General features: G+C 36.0%; 1 protein-coding gene across 1 annotated transcript in view; it reads right to left on the reverse strand.

The window, feature by feature from the left end:
* The window catches only part of sorcs3b (sortilin related VPS10 domain containing receptor 3b), a 70,063-nt gene that overhangs the window by 46,798 nt on the left and 7,620 nt on the right, over window positions 1–15,645 (reverse strand). The window contains exon 2 of the mRNA XM_016566426.1: window positions 5,749–5,816. Coding sequence (XP_016421912.1) covers window positions 5,749–5,816 — 68 coding nt within the window. The remainder of the gene's footprint in view (window positions 1–5,748; window positions 5,817–15,645) is intronic.

The raw sequence follows: 15,645 nt of genomic DNA on the forward strand, positions 1-15,645 counted from the left end.
GTGGCTGACTCTTAACTTTTATAAAGAATATCTCTTTGGATTTGAGACTTTAGTCTTTGCAACTTTACAGATCTTCTTTATGCACCAAGAGCTTGTAACACTCCAAAAAGAAAGGAAAAAATGAAATTGCATCATATGACCCCTTTAATTAATATAGTTAACAAGTAATGGAACCTTATTAGTTTTAAATTAAAATCCAATTCATACAATAACTTGAATACACCTCTTCTGTGGTAAACTATAAAAATCCAAAACTATGACATTTATAGGTTAGTTCCCTTTCAGTTGGTCACTCTCGACATCACGTCGGATGACCGACAAATTGGGATCCCAATTCGTCGGTCATCCGACGTGACGTCTCCGTTCCCTCCTTCAGGGAACGAGGGTTACCATATGTAACCGAGACGTTATTCATGTTTAAAAGAAAATTTAATATATATGTATATATACCAAAAAATGAGTACACTGTACACTGACACAAGAAACATGTTCAAGAAAAATGCTACTTGATGATTGCACTGCATGAGTCATTAAACTGAAACTTTTCTTAAATGGTGTAGAAGTTTTTCAAAACAATATGAAAGCAATATAAAGAGTATTTCTAGGCAACTGAAACATATCTTTAGATTTTCCTTACTTTTAAGATGTTTCCTTTTCTTTACTGTAGAGACTCGTGTGTCATTGACCCACACAGACATTTGATTTCAAACAAAGCAAAGTGAAAACACAAAAGAAGAGCTGAGGATTTTTTAAAGCCATTCAGCTTGTCCTAACCGGGCGTGACACAAGACGTTTTCTGAATCATGTGATTTTTCTGTCCTCACTGAAAGGTCAAAAGCGACAAAAGAGCCTTCGAAAAGGACCAGTTCGATTTCACAAACTGCTACACAGAAGGACAGAAACCAAACAACCAAAATGTCTTGTTGCGTGTCCCTTGTTGCCATCACAGCTGGTTAGTACAAAATCTCAAAATAACATGGACATGTGGACACAGTCTTTTGCCTTTTTATTAGACAGGCACAATAAAAGGTGACAGGAAACATCATGGGCCATGTTAGAACCCGCATCCCCCACGCGAGCTCTATAACTCGACGTGTCAGGAGCACGGCGCGCCACATCTGCAGCGAAGCTGAGATTTTCAGAAGTCATTGGCGTAATTAACTGAAGCTGTTGTGTATGCGCACGTCTCCGTTCCATCGGAACTCATTAACACCGTCTCTTCTCCAGCAGGTACGACAGCAGACAGGAGAGTCTGCCGAACTCTTACAAGTATAATAACGCTAATGGTTTTAGGCCAGACAGTTGCTGGAGAAGCACACGTGTATGTGTCGTCTGAAGCATTATCTCCTCGAGTGCACATCTCTGAATGCGCTGAGAGTGCTCATACTCTGACACTTTTACCATCGGATACAATTACACGGCCGTTCAGAGCTGTTGAGGTTATTTGGGTTGTGTAAGCTGTAGCGGCACAGGTGAAGAGGAAGATGGTTCTCTGAGCGCCCTCGAACGGTGCTTGAGTTCCTGCCCTAAAAAGCTCCTCCGACATTTCTGGTCCGGTCAAGCTTCCCCCTCGCTCTCTCTCTCTCCTCCAGCAGATCTGCACTGTACTCAAGAGGACATTACTCCTCCTCTCAGGACAAATACGCCTGGGTACGTGTGTGTGATTTAATAATCGCATGGGCAGGCTGGATACTTTTTAGAGCGTGTATCTTTATTTTAAAACACAGGAGAGTGTGATTAACTAGCTTCTCTGAATGAGCCGTGATTTGTCTTCATATTTTTTTTTCTCCTTTTATGCCGCCAACAGCAACATTCATTAATCATTCATACTGTTATTACCGACATCATTTACTACAGCCTGCAAGCTGAGCTTTAACATTCACCTCTTTTAATAACACGATGCCACATCCCTCCCCCCGCTACTCTCTCTCTCTCTCTCTCTCTTCCATTCGCTCTCTCTTTGTTCCTCCTTCTCTCCCATTCCTCCACTTTCCTTTTCCTCATTTCCTGTTTATGCCATTTCTGTTTGTGGAAGTTTGATAATGGCTTTCTGTTTTTTCTCTCTGTAAACCCCCCAGCTCACCTCCCTCTCTGAGTGACACACCAGGAGAGGAAATCTCATCAGGGCTTGCAGCCAAAAAGAAATTAAACAAAGCCTTCCTTCAAGGTGATTGCAGTGTGTATGTGTGTGCGAGCGCGAGCATTTGTGTCTATGCGCACGTTTGCAATGATGGCATGTTGATAAAGGATGATGTCATATTACATATCTCCCAAAACATATCAAGTAGGCCGTTTAATTATTGCAACATTGTTTTCATTATTCTTTTAATTAAAACGAACAAAAGTCCATCCAACTATCAGCTGTACTGATGATGATGATCATGTTGTGCTTATGGCTACAATTACTCTTTAGTTCAATTCCATTTACATCCAGTTGCTATTTATAGAGTTTATGTGTAAATCACAATTTTAATAAATGGAAAAATCAAGCACATAACTATAATAAATAGAGTAATTAAATTTAAGGTGCAGAGAGGTGGTTATGTTGTATTATTAGTCTGATTTAAATAAAGCACTAATCATTTTAGTTTTAAATATTATTAATATTTAAATTAAATTAAGGACAAAAAATTGTCAATTCAACATCTTTGAAGCCCCAATTCCATTGCAGGTCTGAACAGTACAGAAGCATAAAAGTAAAGGGGCTATACTAGTTCAGACAGAACCAGTTAGCCATTAAAAAATTGAGGGTCTAGGGTTTTTAAATTTAATTAAAGGTACTTTAATCGCAGTGAACTGTAGATTTCACTGGGAGACATTTTAATGGATAAAATAGTTTGGAAATGCTCAAGTGAGAAGGGGAATTTTTAAACAGACCCTTTCAGACAGCCAGAGAGAAATGCACCGCAGCAGTCTAATCAGAAACTTAAAAAAGCATACTAAAGTACGACGAGCTTCTCAGCAACTTGTAAAAAGCCAGAAAAATTGTTTTGTGAATAGTGAGGGTTTATAAATGAGTAAATGATTGTTCTCTGTGATGTGAAGTCGAAATTAATGGGGGAAAATTTTCAAAAAGTGAGGTGAGAGAATGTATAGTCAGTGCTTTCTTTCTTTATGTACAAGCCTGGCTTACACAGCTACCTTGCAATTCTTTTCTTTCCATTGTCTACGCACTATGACAGAGAGAGAGACAGAGAGAGAGTCGGGTCATGGTACAGAGTGTCCCAGGAGAAGACAGGGATTAAGTGCTTCACCCAGGGGCATATCAGCAATGGTCAGTGAAAGTGCTTCCGAGCAGAATTTCATCCCAGATCTTTGCCATTCATATAGTCTGCTGTACTTGCCACTAACGCACTTGTGGCTAATGTACGAATGTGTGTTGATTTGTAATGGGCTGGAAGCGAAATACTAATACCACAGCATTATCAGATCATTTCATTCAGGCTGGTTCAGCAATGCTGCAGCAGTTAGAAGGTTCACACCAGTTACTATTGAAAGAATGCAAGCTTTATGTCCCTGCCCTTTTCCTAGCACTGTTACAAAATGGTCCCTGTGCTCTCACTATAAAATACTAAGTAAAAAATATCGAGTCTGTAACACACACCCATGAGGAATGGCAAACTTTACATACAGAAGGCGTACAACAGATTATTCTGTATTTACATGAATTTATGAGCTGCCCCCTGTTAAAAAGAAGTGAGCTTAATTCTATTGAACATGCACTATAGTGTGCTTCAAATCTTAAAAGTATAAAACAGTTTCTTACTACACTTTTGTACATTTTTAAAAAGTGCACTATAATAATGTAAAATTAAATGTTTTAAAGTAAATTTTAATAATTGTTTAAATAGCCATTTGTCATACTTTAAAGAAGTTAATTACACTTCATGTGTTGACTAACATACTAAAGCACATGTAAAGGACTTTGATTATAATTATATAAATTTTTATTGTATTATAATTGTAATATAATTAAATTGGTTAAAACTGTAGGTGCCTTATTAGATTTAAGTTAAAAGTTAATAAAAATTAATAAATTAATATATCCAAATGATACCAAAGTTAATAAATTACATACTAAATTGCAACTTCATCATTACAAATGTGCAATTACAAATACATGAAAATACATGCTAAACAAGTTTCAATAGAAATGGCATAAATGTATATTTTAGCTTACCATAAATGTGTCAGTACTTTCAGCAGTAGACTTTAACCATATTTCGAAAACAATAGGAGGAATTATGAAATTTCATATAAATATATACTTAAACTACCTTTTAAAAAGCACTTTAAGTTAAACTAATTGCTACGGTGGCCGAGAGAGCTCAACGCGCTGCAACTTCAGAAAACACATGCAAATAGAAAAAGCCCCAGCAAATTAAGAAAACATCTTCATCAGTTTGACAGCACATGTGCTGCAAATACTCGCAACAGAATCAAATACAAAAACACGCTGCAAATGCCCACAACCCAAACAAATACAGAAACGCTCTGCAAATGCTCACAACACAAACAAATAAAGAAACGCGCTGCAAATGCTCACAACATAACCAAATAAAGAAACGTGCTTCAAATGCTCACAACACAACCAAATAAAGAAACGCGCTGGAAAAACAGAAACGCGCCGCAAATGCTCACAACACAAACAAATAAAGAAACGCACTGCAAAAACTCATAACACAACCAAATACAGAAACGCAAGTACATACCACAACGGGAGGACCACAACAATGCCAAAATTACCCCAACAAAACGAAAATTAAACCTGTTTTTTTTTTTATTGATTACTATTTGTATAACCACAGTTGTACAAATACCAAGGTTAAACTATGGTTAGTGTAGTAAATCCATGGTTAATTTGTGGTTAATATGGTTTAACTATAGTAACCATTTTTTTATTTGTTTTTATTTATTTTTTACATAATAAATGTATTTATTAATTAATTAATTTTAATATTAAAACCATATGGTTAATTTTTGTAAGGCAAGTTGTAAAGTAATTTAGTCAGCTTACATGCTTTCACAGTTACAGAAATTGTGTATTTCCTCAGCTTATTTAGGCTAATAATAAAAAAAAAAAAAGAAGAAGCAGCAAAGGAATCGTATGATCAGGATGTTAAAATAAACAAAAATCTCACCTTTCAGAGCAAACATTGATAAATATGTCCCAGCCATGTTCGTCACTTTGCGGTTCCCTTAAACATTTCCGATGTGGTCTGTGCCTATTTGCAGCGCATTTCTTTATTTGGTTGTGTTGTGAGCATTTGCAGCGAGTGTGTTGTCAAATTGATGAAGATGTTTTCTTAATTTGCAGGTGTTTTTTCTATTTGTATGTGTTTTTTTCATTTGCAGTGCGTTGAGCTCTCTCAGCCACCGTAAATTGCATTTAATATAAATTAAACTATAATACATTTTCATTGAATTGCATTATCATGCAATCATCATCCCACGTTCTTGATTGGTCAATTATGTACAATGTCTGCACACAATTGGTCAAACTACTTTTCTGTCATTAATTTCAGCAAGTTTCAAAACAATAGGAAAGCCAAGCCAAATCCCAGACACTTCAGGCAATTAAGAAATTCCAAACAGGACATGTCCGGGAAAAAGAGGACATATGGTAACCCTATAAGTTCTCTTTTTAAAACATACTAAAGAGTACTTTGTTTTCACAAGGGGTGCCAGAGCACTGATGCTCAAATAACTGAATAAACTCAGAGTTTCCATTCACAGAAGTAGGTTTACCTCCATAGCGAACTCTCCGTCACGGTTCCCAGGTTAAAGTCGAACAGTTTTGTCAAAATCAGGATCACCTGAAAGAAAAACACGCAGACATTTAACAAATCACCCAGCAATCCCCATTTACACATTTCCCCAGCTACAGCACTCTTAATGTGCTACGCTAAATGATAAAATGTCTGTCAGCCAGCTTTGCGGTGATGGATGAGAGTAAATATCAGGTGTGAATTTTATTATCTTGAGATGACAGCAGAATAAGAGGCAATGCACTCAGAGCCAGGACAGTCTGATGGAGGTAATGATGATCAGGGGAAGAAAAGAGAGATAGAGAGAGAGAAAAAAACACGACGCAGTACACGCATACGCTAAAACACAAACACGCTCAAGCTGTCAAATGTCACGCTGAAACGTGGCAGGTAAAATGCTTTGCTCTTCCCACCTGACAAAACATTCTGAGCACACACACATAAACAACAGCGAACAAACGAGCATCTGTCTTTCCACTGTGAGTTTTTACCACAAAAAAAGAAAGGGATAGAGAGAGACTTTGAATCAAAAGCAGACAGTAAGTGGTCCCTTTGCAACCGTGACTGTGTGAGAACACAGTCTTCAGTATCGCGTCCACACACTAATGAATATTAGTCTAAAAGGTCCAATATTTCATTTCACACTCCATGATTGTTCCCTAATGAGAGTTCAGTCAACAGGAGTATTGTCATTAACCTAAAAGAAAATCGAGTAATAATTCACAAAACGGATGCGGATGCAAACACAGCCGTTATAGGAAAATCTATTCCAGCCTATCGGCAGTCTGTGACTTTACTAACGCCGCCATACCAGATCCTGTGTTTGCATGTGTGTGCAACCTTCACTCCTCACGGCCCCACCTGTGACGGGACGTTTTCATCTGAGGTTAATTAACCAATCAGAGGAGGACAAACTATTAGCATATCCAAATACAGCATATCTGAAAGAGCAGGACCCCAGTCAAACTCACTCAGCTTCCTGAACCAGCGAAACCACCGTGATACTAGAACTAATTACATCTCCTGAAAGAGCCAAAGAGAGAGAGACCGGTGTCCATGGGGCTGAAAATGAATATTAATATCAAAGTCGAGGTTTCTATTGTCCTTTTCTATGAGGTCAATAATATGTGCAGGGATGTTATGCAGATTTAATTACATTTGCATATGAATGGTGGGTTTGATCAATTCATGTTCAGGCTAAGATCAGATTCAGTTTAAACATGAATGACTTACTGTCATATTACAGTCAATACACTGAGGTCTGTTCAGTCGCTTTATTCTTCTAACCTCAAATACATGAAAAAGCTTCGCCAGTACATTCATCTTTTTGTTCCTCTACCTTTTGTTCTCTCAGAAATAAGTTTCATTACATGCAAAACATGTCAACATTGTTGAAGACTCAACATTCCTGTCTTTTTCAGCTAGAGCCGGTGTCATAAAACCGAATCCTACAACTGAACATTTCCATTTCCATAATTCCCATATCTATTTCATTTACTTTATTGCATTTGCCCATGAAATATGATTATCTAAATTGCAGCTTATAGTGCTGTGCATGGCCATTTTGTTGTGCTCTGCGTGATACCATGGAAACAACTCCTGCTAAGACCAATCAGTATCCACTGAAGTCTGCTCACTTGACAGTGACAACAAGTAGTGAAATCAAAAACAATAACCAGAGTAAGAACAGATGGTATAGTACTACTAACATAGCTGATGTGTCTTCCAGAGGAAGCTTACAATACTTTTTACAGCTTTTGAGACCGAAACGGCAAGACATCACTTTAGGAACCGTTTTTTTTTTTTCAAACTGGACGTTTACTCTGGTGCCTACAAGCATTAAAAACAGCAGGATTGACTACTGTATTGCATGTGTGTATATTTTTATATTACACAAAAAGACATCAGGTGTACACAGTAAAAAAGGCACATGCAATTTGAACGACCAGTTTTTGCCTATAAGTTTTTTTTCCAACGTTAAAATGACAATAAACAATGTCTGCTGAACCTTTATTCTGTGGCCCAATATTTAACAATGTTAGAATGTAATTAGATATATGATTACATTAAACTATAATTTACTAATTCAGAATATTCCAGCATTAATGTACAGTATGTGTTTCAGCCATATTCAATAAGATCCGAAATCAGTTCTAAGTCATTTTCATTTAGCCAAAGTAATATGTACCCTGTGGCTTGAATAACAATAGTTTATTTTATTAGTCTTTTTAATCATAAGTATATCAGTATAGCATCTGTGCCTGCAGAATTCCACAGAAACCTTTGCAAATTTCTGCAGAATTACAACACACATTGCATGCTCATTTATTAAAGACTCTGGCTAATTTGATGATGCTTTTAGAAACTAATAAAAGTGAAGTACTCTAAGCACATTTAACGTATTTTGCCATATTGCTATAAACTCATTAGAGGTCAGCAATCTGCATGTTTACCCCCCAAATAAATACAGAAAACATGAAAAAATTTAGCAGATTTCTACATGTTTGACCAATTCTCACAGTAATGTTCTAACTATTCATAGTAAGCGCCTTTTTGCACAAATAAGCACCAAAAAATGTTTGAATTCTTTTTTTCCCCCCCATTGATTACTGTTTTCCAAGTTACTACCCTACTAAAATTATTCTGTTTTATTTATGTTGTTGTGGACCATGACATTTTGAAGAAGACTCAAGGCTATTCTCAAAGAGGATCATAAGCCTTTTAAAATCCACTCATGGGAAATCATGATACACTTGTAAACTTCAGCTTTTAAGCTATAACTTTTTAAAAATGAAATAATATATGGAGTGGGACAGGTTGACATTTTAAATCAATTTGTTGACTGAAAGTCTTACTTTCTCCATTTTTCTTTTGAAGCCATTAAAGAATGTTGTATTCTTTCTTTTTTCTAAGAGAAGAACACGGCCTGTGAGGGGTTTCTAGTTTCCTAGCCACAGAACATAAATGATACCGCTCTTGGCTTAACTAAATGCAACTTGAACTGGGGAGTATTGTTGCATCAATACCAAAATGTTGGCTTCAGTAGAATACCAGCCTCTGGCACCTCAACTAAATTAACATCTTAAGCAACAAATAAACAGCCTCAGTCAAAATGAAATGAAACTACTGTAGGACTGTTAAATAGGCCCAGTGTCAATAATTCATGATTATCTCATAATTTCTAACACATTAACACACTTAGTAATGTGTATGTGTTGGATTTAGTGACTGCAATGCTTATGAAAAAAGTAGATTTCTAAAACAGTTTAAGCACAATTCTTCAGTTTCTCAAAATGCACAGGAAATGCAAATTCTAAACCAATGCAAAGCTGCAATAATAAGTAAATAATATAACAATTTTACATACAATTATATGAAAAATGCTTTTTGTTGATTGTCTTAAGTAATGTTTTTACAATAATACAATATTTATTGAGCTTTGATGACAAATCCCACCATACAAAAAGTGCATATGACTTTAGATTTGTTAATCCCATCTGGATTTTATTTGTACATTTTTTTAAGTACAGAACGAAACAGCTGTAACGTCAAAAAACGTCAAAAGATAAATGTGTTGAAAAACATAACACATTTAATGAATCTCACACATTAACACATTCACTTTCATGCTTCAAGTCACAGTGCCAGAAATGCCAAACTATGCTAAAGAGCGGAACATTATTGACTGGGCCAAGTAATGATATTTGCCAAATTACTTTTTTTAGTGTTGGTATACCAATCAACCCTATTGGAGAGTAAAACAGACTAGAGGCTCATGATTCCCCAGCAGGTTGTCTGAGGCAAAAATAACCTAGCAAACCACGCTCGTACCTGAAAGCAAACAGCGGCAATCTGGGACCGCAAGCACAAACAATCAAGAAAACAAGAAGACCCATTTTAAGTGGTAATTTTACTGCAAATGATGAAGGCCATAATTAAAACTGTTTCCGAAACCCTACACTTGGGTAGGTGATTAAAAAGTCTATATGTTCTGTGTCAGTTTTTCGGTCTGAGACTTTGTTTTCAAACACTCAGATGAATTCAATTAAAATGGTGAAATGAAATGGAACTACCTGCTCATTGTTCCACTGGCATTCCAACAGCAAAATGCAGTCAGAGTAAAGCACTGAACGTTCTACAGGACAACACTGAATTTTCCATTGCAATACTGTTTCTATGAGAGCAGAGAAACATGTTCATTGTGATTCTGCTCTCAAAGGAGTCACGCAGCACATTGTGACTTTTGTTTCTCTCTGGTGGACTTCGCAGCTCATATCTCAGTGTTTTTGGCACTAATTTGTTTCTGTGTACTGTAATACACCCCCTGAGTTAGCGCCAAACTGAAATTTATGCTCACAATTTGAATAAAATACAAAGGACGGAGGAATCTTTATTCTCTCATAAATCCAGTGATCATGAACAGACTGGGCATAATATATCAGTTTAACTCTAGTGGAATTGAAACAATCAGTTTCGATGTGTGCTTGGAGTGTGTGGAATATTAATCCAACATTCCTCACTTTTTCATTTTCCCCCCTTTTCATTCCCTTTTATAGTGTTTCCTCCTCAATCTGTCTTCTAGTGCTCTCTGAGTATCATGTTTAGACGCTGCCGTATGAATCAATAAACTTCAAGGCATTAAAATATGTTGCAAAATGGAGGGAGGGGATGGGATGAAGAAGTAGAATTGATTTTTTAAAGTGGTTCATTTTAATAACATAAAGCTGTATTATCATATGCTTCGCATGTCTGAATAGTATAACGAGGTAGGGCAAAAATGGAGGTTGAATGGAAGGCCTGCATTCATAGTATCATAAATTCTGTGAAATTCATAAATTGTTTGTGTCCGGTGCTTTATTTGGGGCTGTAGGGTATCGTACCGCTTTACGCTCTAATGATAAACCATCAAGGTAAATGAAAGACCCTCTGTGTTTTGTGTTTGCAAGTATGTCAGAGTTCTCACAGCGTGATTTGAAATGCAGACACTCATAGCATGAAATAGAGTTTATGGGGATAATACACACAATAGATGAATTTCAAGAATGAGTTCGTGCTTTGGGGCGAGAGGCGTTTTCTCATCAGTCAAATAAGCAAAAGATGTGCGCTCTCACAGACATACACACACCTAGAAAAGGAGAATACTTATTCATATTTATGTTTTATTAATGCTCACTGCTTTGCCTTAGGAAAATCCACAAATCATTGCATTGCTCGATTCTGCCTCGCTGAAAATTTCAATCATTTTCACCCACTTCTGGATCTTATTTTGTGTTTATTCACCAGAAAGCCTGGGGGCCACACAAGGCCATAATAAAAACTCTGTACATTATCCAGTTCCATAAACATAATCCTCAAGTACACATCTGCATATGAATATACATGTGTGAATATAAATGACCTTCATACGCATCGCCCTGAGATGATCCCCCAGTTAGAGCGCAAGCAGGTGCACATATGCGCACACATTCATACACAACACACATAAAGTTTCTGCTGAGAGCAGCAGCCTTCATAACACTGCCAACAGCTGGGAGGTTTATTTTACTGCATGTTATAAAAAGAAACCCTCATGTAAGCATACACATAAACACACACATATAAATCTTTACGTGTAACCAAACTTAGATATCTTGTGCATATTTTGAGCTCCTCTTTTTTGGGTTTATATATAAAATGCTTGTGCTTTTTTCACTTTTTCTATTGTTTATTTCGATTCTTTCTGTAGCTTTTCTACAGCTTAGAGAACTGGGCAGGAATTCCAGACTTCTGGTTGCAAAACTCCTTGAATCTTCAGTCATGTTCCACGCTCCATTTTTCTGACGAATCACTGGCACATGAGCTTCTGCCAACATACATACACAAACAAGTCATAAAGTCATCAGCTAGTACTTTGGGTACTTGTTTTGCTATGTCCTCTTAGGAACTCATTTTTGAGAATGGTCTCAATTGAAATAAAGGTACATAAATAACCAAATAATATCTTAATTAAAATCTGAAAATCTAGTGTAGGAATACATATTTTTACAATAACAGAGGGAGGTCTTCACAAGTGACAATGGCAATGACAATGACAATTTATTTACAAGCTTAACATACACATGATAAATGAGTGCACGTCTTCCTGGTGGCTTTATCTCACCCCATGTAATGATTACATGCAGTTAAAAGTGCTCGGTTTCCGCCTAAAGAAATATTCTGGACAACTGTGACATTCTGCTGATTACCAGATAAATTAATTTAGACTTTCAGAGATTTTTTGAGAGATTTATTCCTTGGTTACAATAGCCAAACACAAATGCCCTTATATACTTATATCTGTGCAATCATACAGCATTTGAATTTAATTTGGAACATAAGAAACATACAATTCATCATACAGTTTTTACAAGTGTAAGTTCTTTAAGAATACTTGCTTCACACTTTAGTAGAATGACCCCTTTCATTGTAAGCGCATTACTAAACACACTAATTTAGTTTTCTTTAAAAACTGTGGGGCAAATAAAATCATTATTTTCTTAAAACAATCAAATTTTTAGTCCTGCTGAGTTTCACTGGTGTCAGGCATGTTTTACACAGGAGTGAATAAACAGCTTCAGACTAATGCCTTCAGGAAGCAGGTGTGTACATGTGATGTATGGGTGTATCTGGATGTCAAAAAAAAAAAACAGTAAATAGAGCCTACCATTAAAGAAAGGAGCCTTTTCTCCTTCAGAAAATCAATATGCTTTCAGCGTTTCTTTGTCTATAAGAATAGGACTGTCTGTCCTGTGAAACCAGGTTGCCTCAAAGACAATAAAACCTCTAAAGAACCCTATGAGATACAGATCTCAACTATTCTGGAGAAAGCCAGTGCTGTACCTCCACACAAATAGGTGGTGCTGTCTTCAGTGTCTACAAAAACCTGTAAACTTTCTAGTGACTAAAACATAAAAAGTATACATAACATTCTCAAAATGAACCAAACCTGACACATGAGCCTAGATAAGCAAATTATAGTGATATTAAACTATAGTGTAGTTATTCTATATTATATTAAACAAAGATAAAGCAAGATATTTAGTCTAAATTGTGTTCTAAACTTACATGAACTAGTGAACCCGTGAATGCATAATAAATGGAAACCACTTAAACTTAAAAGTTAAGCTAAGCTTTTCATATTTTAAAAGCCCAAGTTGAACAATATATGTTATTATTATAATTCTCCTAACTGCAGACCACTGGCATTTTTTTAATCAACTTAAATTATTTCTTTTATGGAAAATCAAAGGAAACTGCACCCTCTGGCTGTGTAAACTAGTTTAACAGAGCCAAAATGTAATGTTTGTCTATGGCATTTTATTTAACTGAAACAACAACAAAAAATAAGAGAAAGAAAAAAGAGGAGGCCTGTTGAGGAGAAACTGAAAGATGCTCGCAGCACATCATGTGAAGAATGAACAGAAACAAATGTGAAGAAAAAGAGAAGAGCTTTGTTTTTTGTCTTTGAAATAAAAAATAGATGTTAAAAGTATTAGATGAACAATAAGCTGTTTAGCTCCCTGAAAAACCTGCTGTGAGATTATTGGCCCATATAAAGCGGTAAATATTCATGGCCCTTCTCCACACAATGTTAAACAGAGGTGTTAGTCATTTTTAAAAGGATGTATCCTTTTAGAGGAGATTTATTTTTCAGACCTGCCACAGAACATTAACGCAAGCTGTCACTGGGGTTAAAGAGCTAGAAATATGAGAGAAAGTTTTGCCATTGAGATAAAAATAGATTGAACTGAGCTGTCATCTGAACAAAGTCAAAATAAAGAGAGTCAGCCTGAAACAAAAAGGTTGCATCATTAACGTTAAAGACACTCAAGGGATTTAACTTTGACTTGAACGTATCTCTGCTCCCTGTAAACACAGATTCTGTGATGTCACTTCCTTTCTGTGGCAGAACTGGGTTATAATAGCTTGCTCTCTAAATTTCGTGTGACCTCTATGTTATGCTATTTTATTTTGATCTGACTTCCTTTGTTTCTTGTTCCCTGCACTTCCTTTGCTCTTCTCTATGTCTTTCACCATGGTTCTCTAGAGTCTGGATACCCACTCGACCTCCGCTGCCTCTGCCTTTAATTAAAAAGACAGAGAGACAAGCGGACTCTCTACAGACCAATAATTAGACACACACACGGACACACACAGGTCTCAAAGACATTCACAGGCATACACACACATCAGTGCCAAGCGCACACACACACACACTCTCTCTCTCTCTCTCTAAAGACCAATGACAAATGCTCTCATCTCCCATCTCCAGGTCACTTCTGACACTTGCTCTCTACATCCCGGGAAAGTGTACAATAACCACAATTAATCTGCATGCTCATTAATATTCAGTACTGTGACAAAGCATGGATAGCAGCTCATAATGAATAAATCCGTCACTGCAATTCCCATTGGAAGGAAAAACAGGTCACTGGTCTGCATATATTTGAATGTGAAGGGTACATGGCCGCTTTCACATATCTTATTATTACTGAGCACAATTTATTATTGAGAAATACATTGGCCTCAAAAATATTTGGACACTTTATCCTCTACAATATTTCTGTATTATATAAAAAACAAGAAAAAATTTATTTAATATAATGTTACTTTTATTTTTTAAATAAACATGGCATTATTAATGTGATGAGCTACACCTGTACACCACTGTAAATTTGAGGGGAACTGATTTGCCCAGTGACAATTTATTTTATTGGCCGCCTTTAGAAATCCTGTTGACTGTAAGTAATTTTGCAGCTACATGCCAACTAACCTGCTAACACTTTAGTATAGGGATCAATTCTCACTATTAGCTAGTTGCTTATTAGCATGCCTATTATTAACATATTGGCTGTTTATTAGTACTTATATTCTGCATGACCATATTCTACATCTCTAATCCTACCCAATACCTAAACTTAACTAAATTTAACTTAAACTTAACTACCTTACTAACGATTAATAAGCAGCAAATTAGGAGTTTATTGAGGCAAAAGTCGTAGTTAATGGTTTGATAATAGCGAGAAATGGACCTTAAAATAAAGTGACCACTAACTCTCATTAGTCATTAGTAGAGTATTAGTAGAGTATTAGTAGCCTGTTGGGTTAGGGTTAGGGTTAGTAGAATAAGTTGACATAATTGCAAAGTAACTTATAGTCAGTCGAATGTCTGTTGGGGGACCATCAAAATAAAGTGTTAGTAGATATTAAGCAGACAGTTTACTAATACTCTAATAACTGGTAGTTGACATAGTTACTTATAGTTAACAGAATGGCTAAATCCACTAAAACTGACCACAAAGTAAGTCATGGACATATTAAAAATTTAACTCAAGAGTATATTAAACAACTTAAATTAGTTACAATATTTATTTTCCACAAGTTCAAGTGAATGTATCTACATCTATCATTATTAAATATATGGTCCTATTTTTACTGTTACTTATGCATATACTTATGTAATACTTAATGCATATTTTGTCATTTTGATTATATAATCAAATGTTTTAAATTAAACCTGGAGCATGGCAGAAAAATGCAAGTATGTGGAGATGTACCCTGTCAGCACATACAACTTCATCTGGGAAAAATAAATCATAAATCTTACATGTAGTACATAAATCTCCATCAGTCTTTATAGTCCAATATTATTAGTATTGCAGAATTATTCATATACAATTTTATTAAAAAGACATGATGCATGGATATGATTTATATTACCATTGGGTTGCTCACATTCACACTGACAGACTAAAAAAAGTAAATTGAAGACAGAAAATTAAGCATAAGCAGCTTAAATGACACCCAGTAGTACACTGTGCATTAATGGATGTCATTTAAGCTGATTATGCTTAATTTA

This window comes from Sinocyclocheilus rhinocerous, unplaced genomic scaffold (assembly GCF_001515625.1).
Source record: "Sinocyclocheilus rhinocerous isolate Xijiao unplaced genomic scaffold, SAMN03320098_v1.1 scaffold392, whole genome shotgun sequence".
Classification (NCBI taxonomy): Eukaryota; Metazoa; Chordata; class Actinopteri; order Cypriniformes; family Cyprinidae; genus Sinocyclocheilus; species Sinocyclocheilus rhinocerous.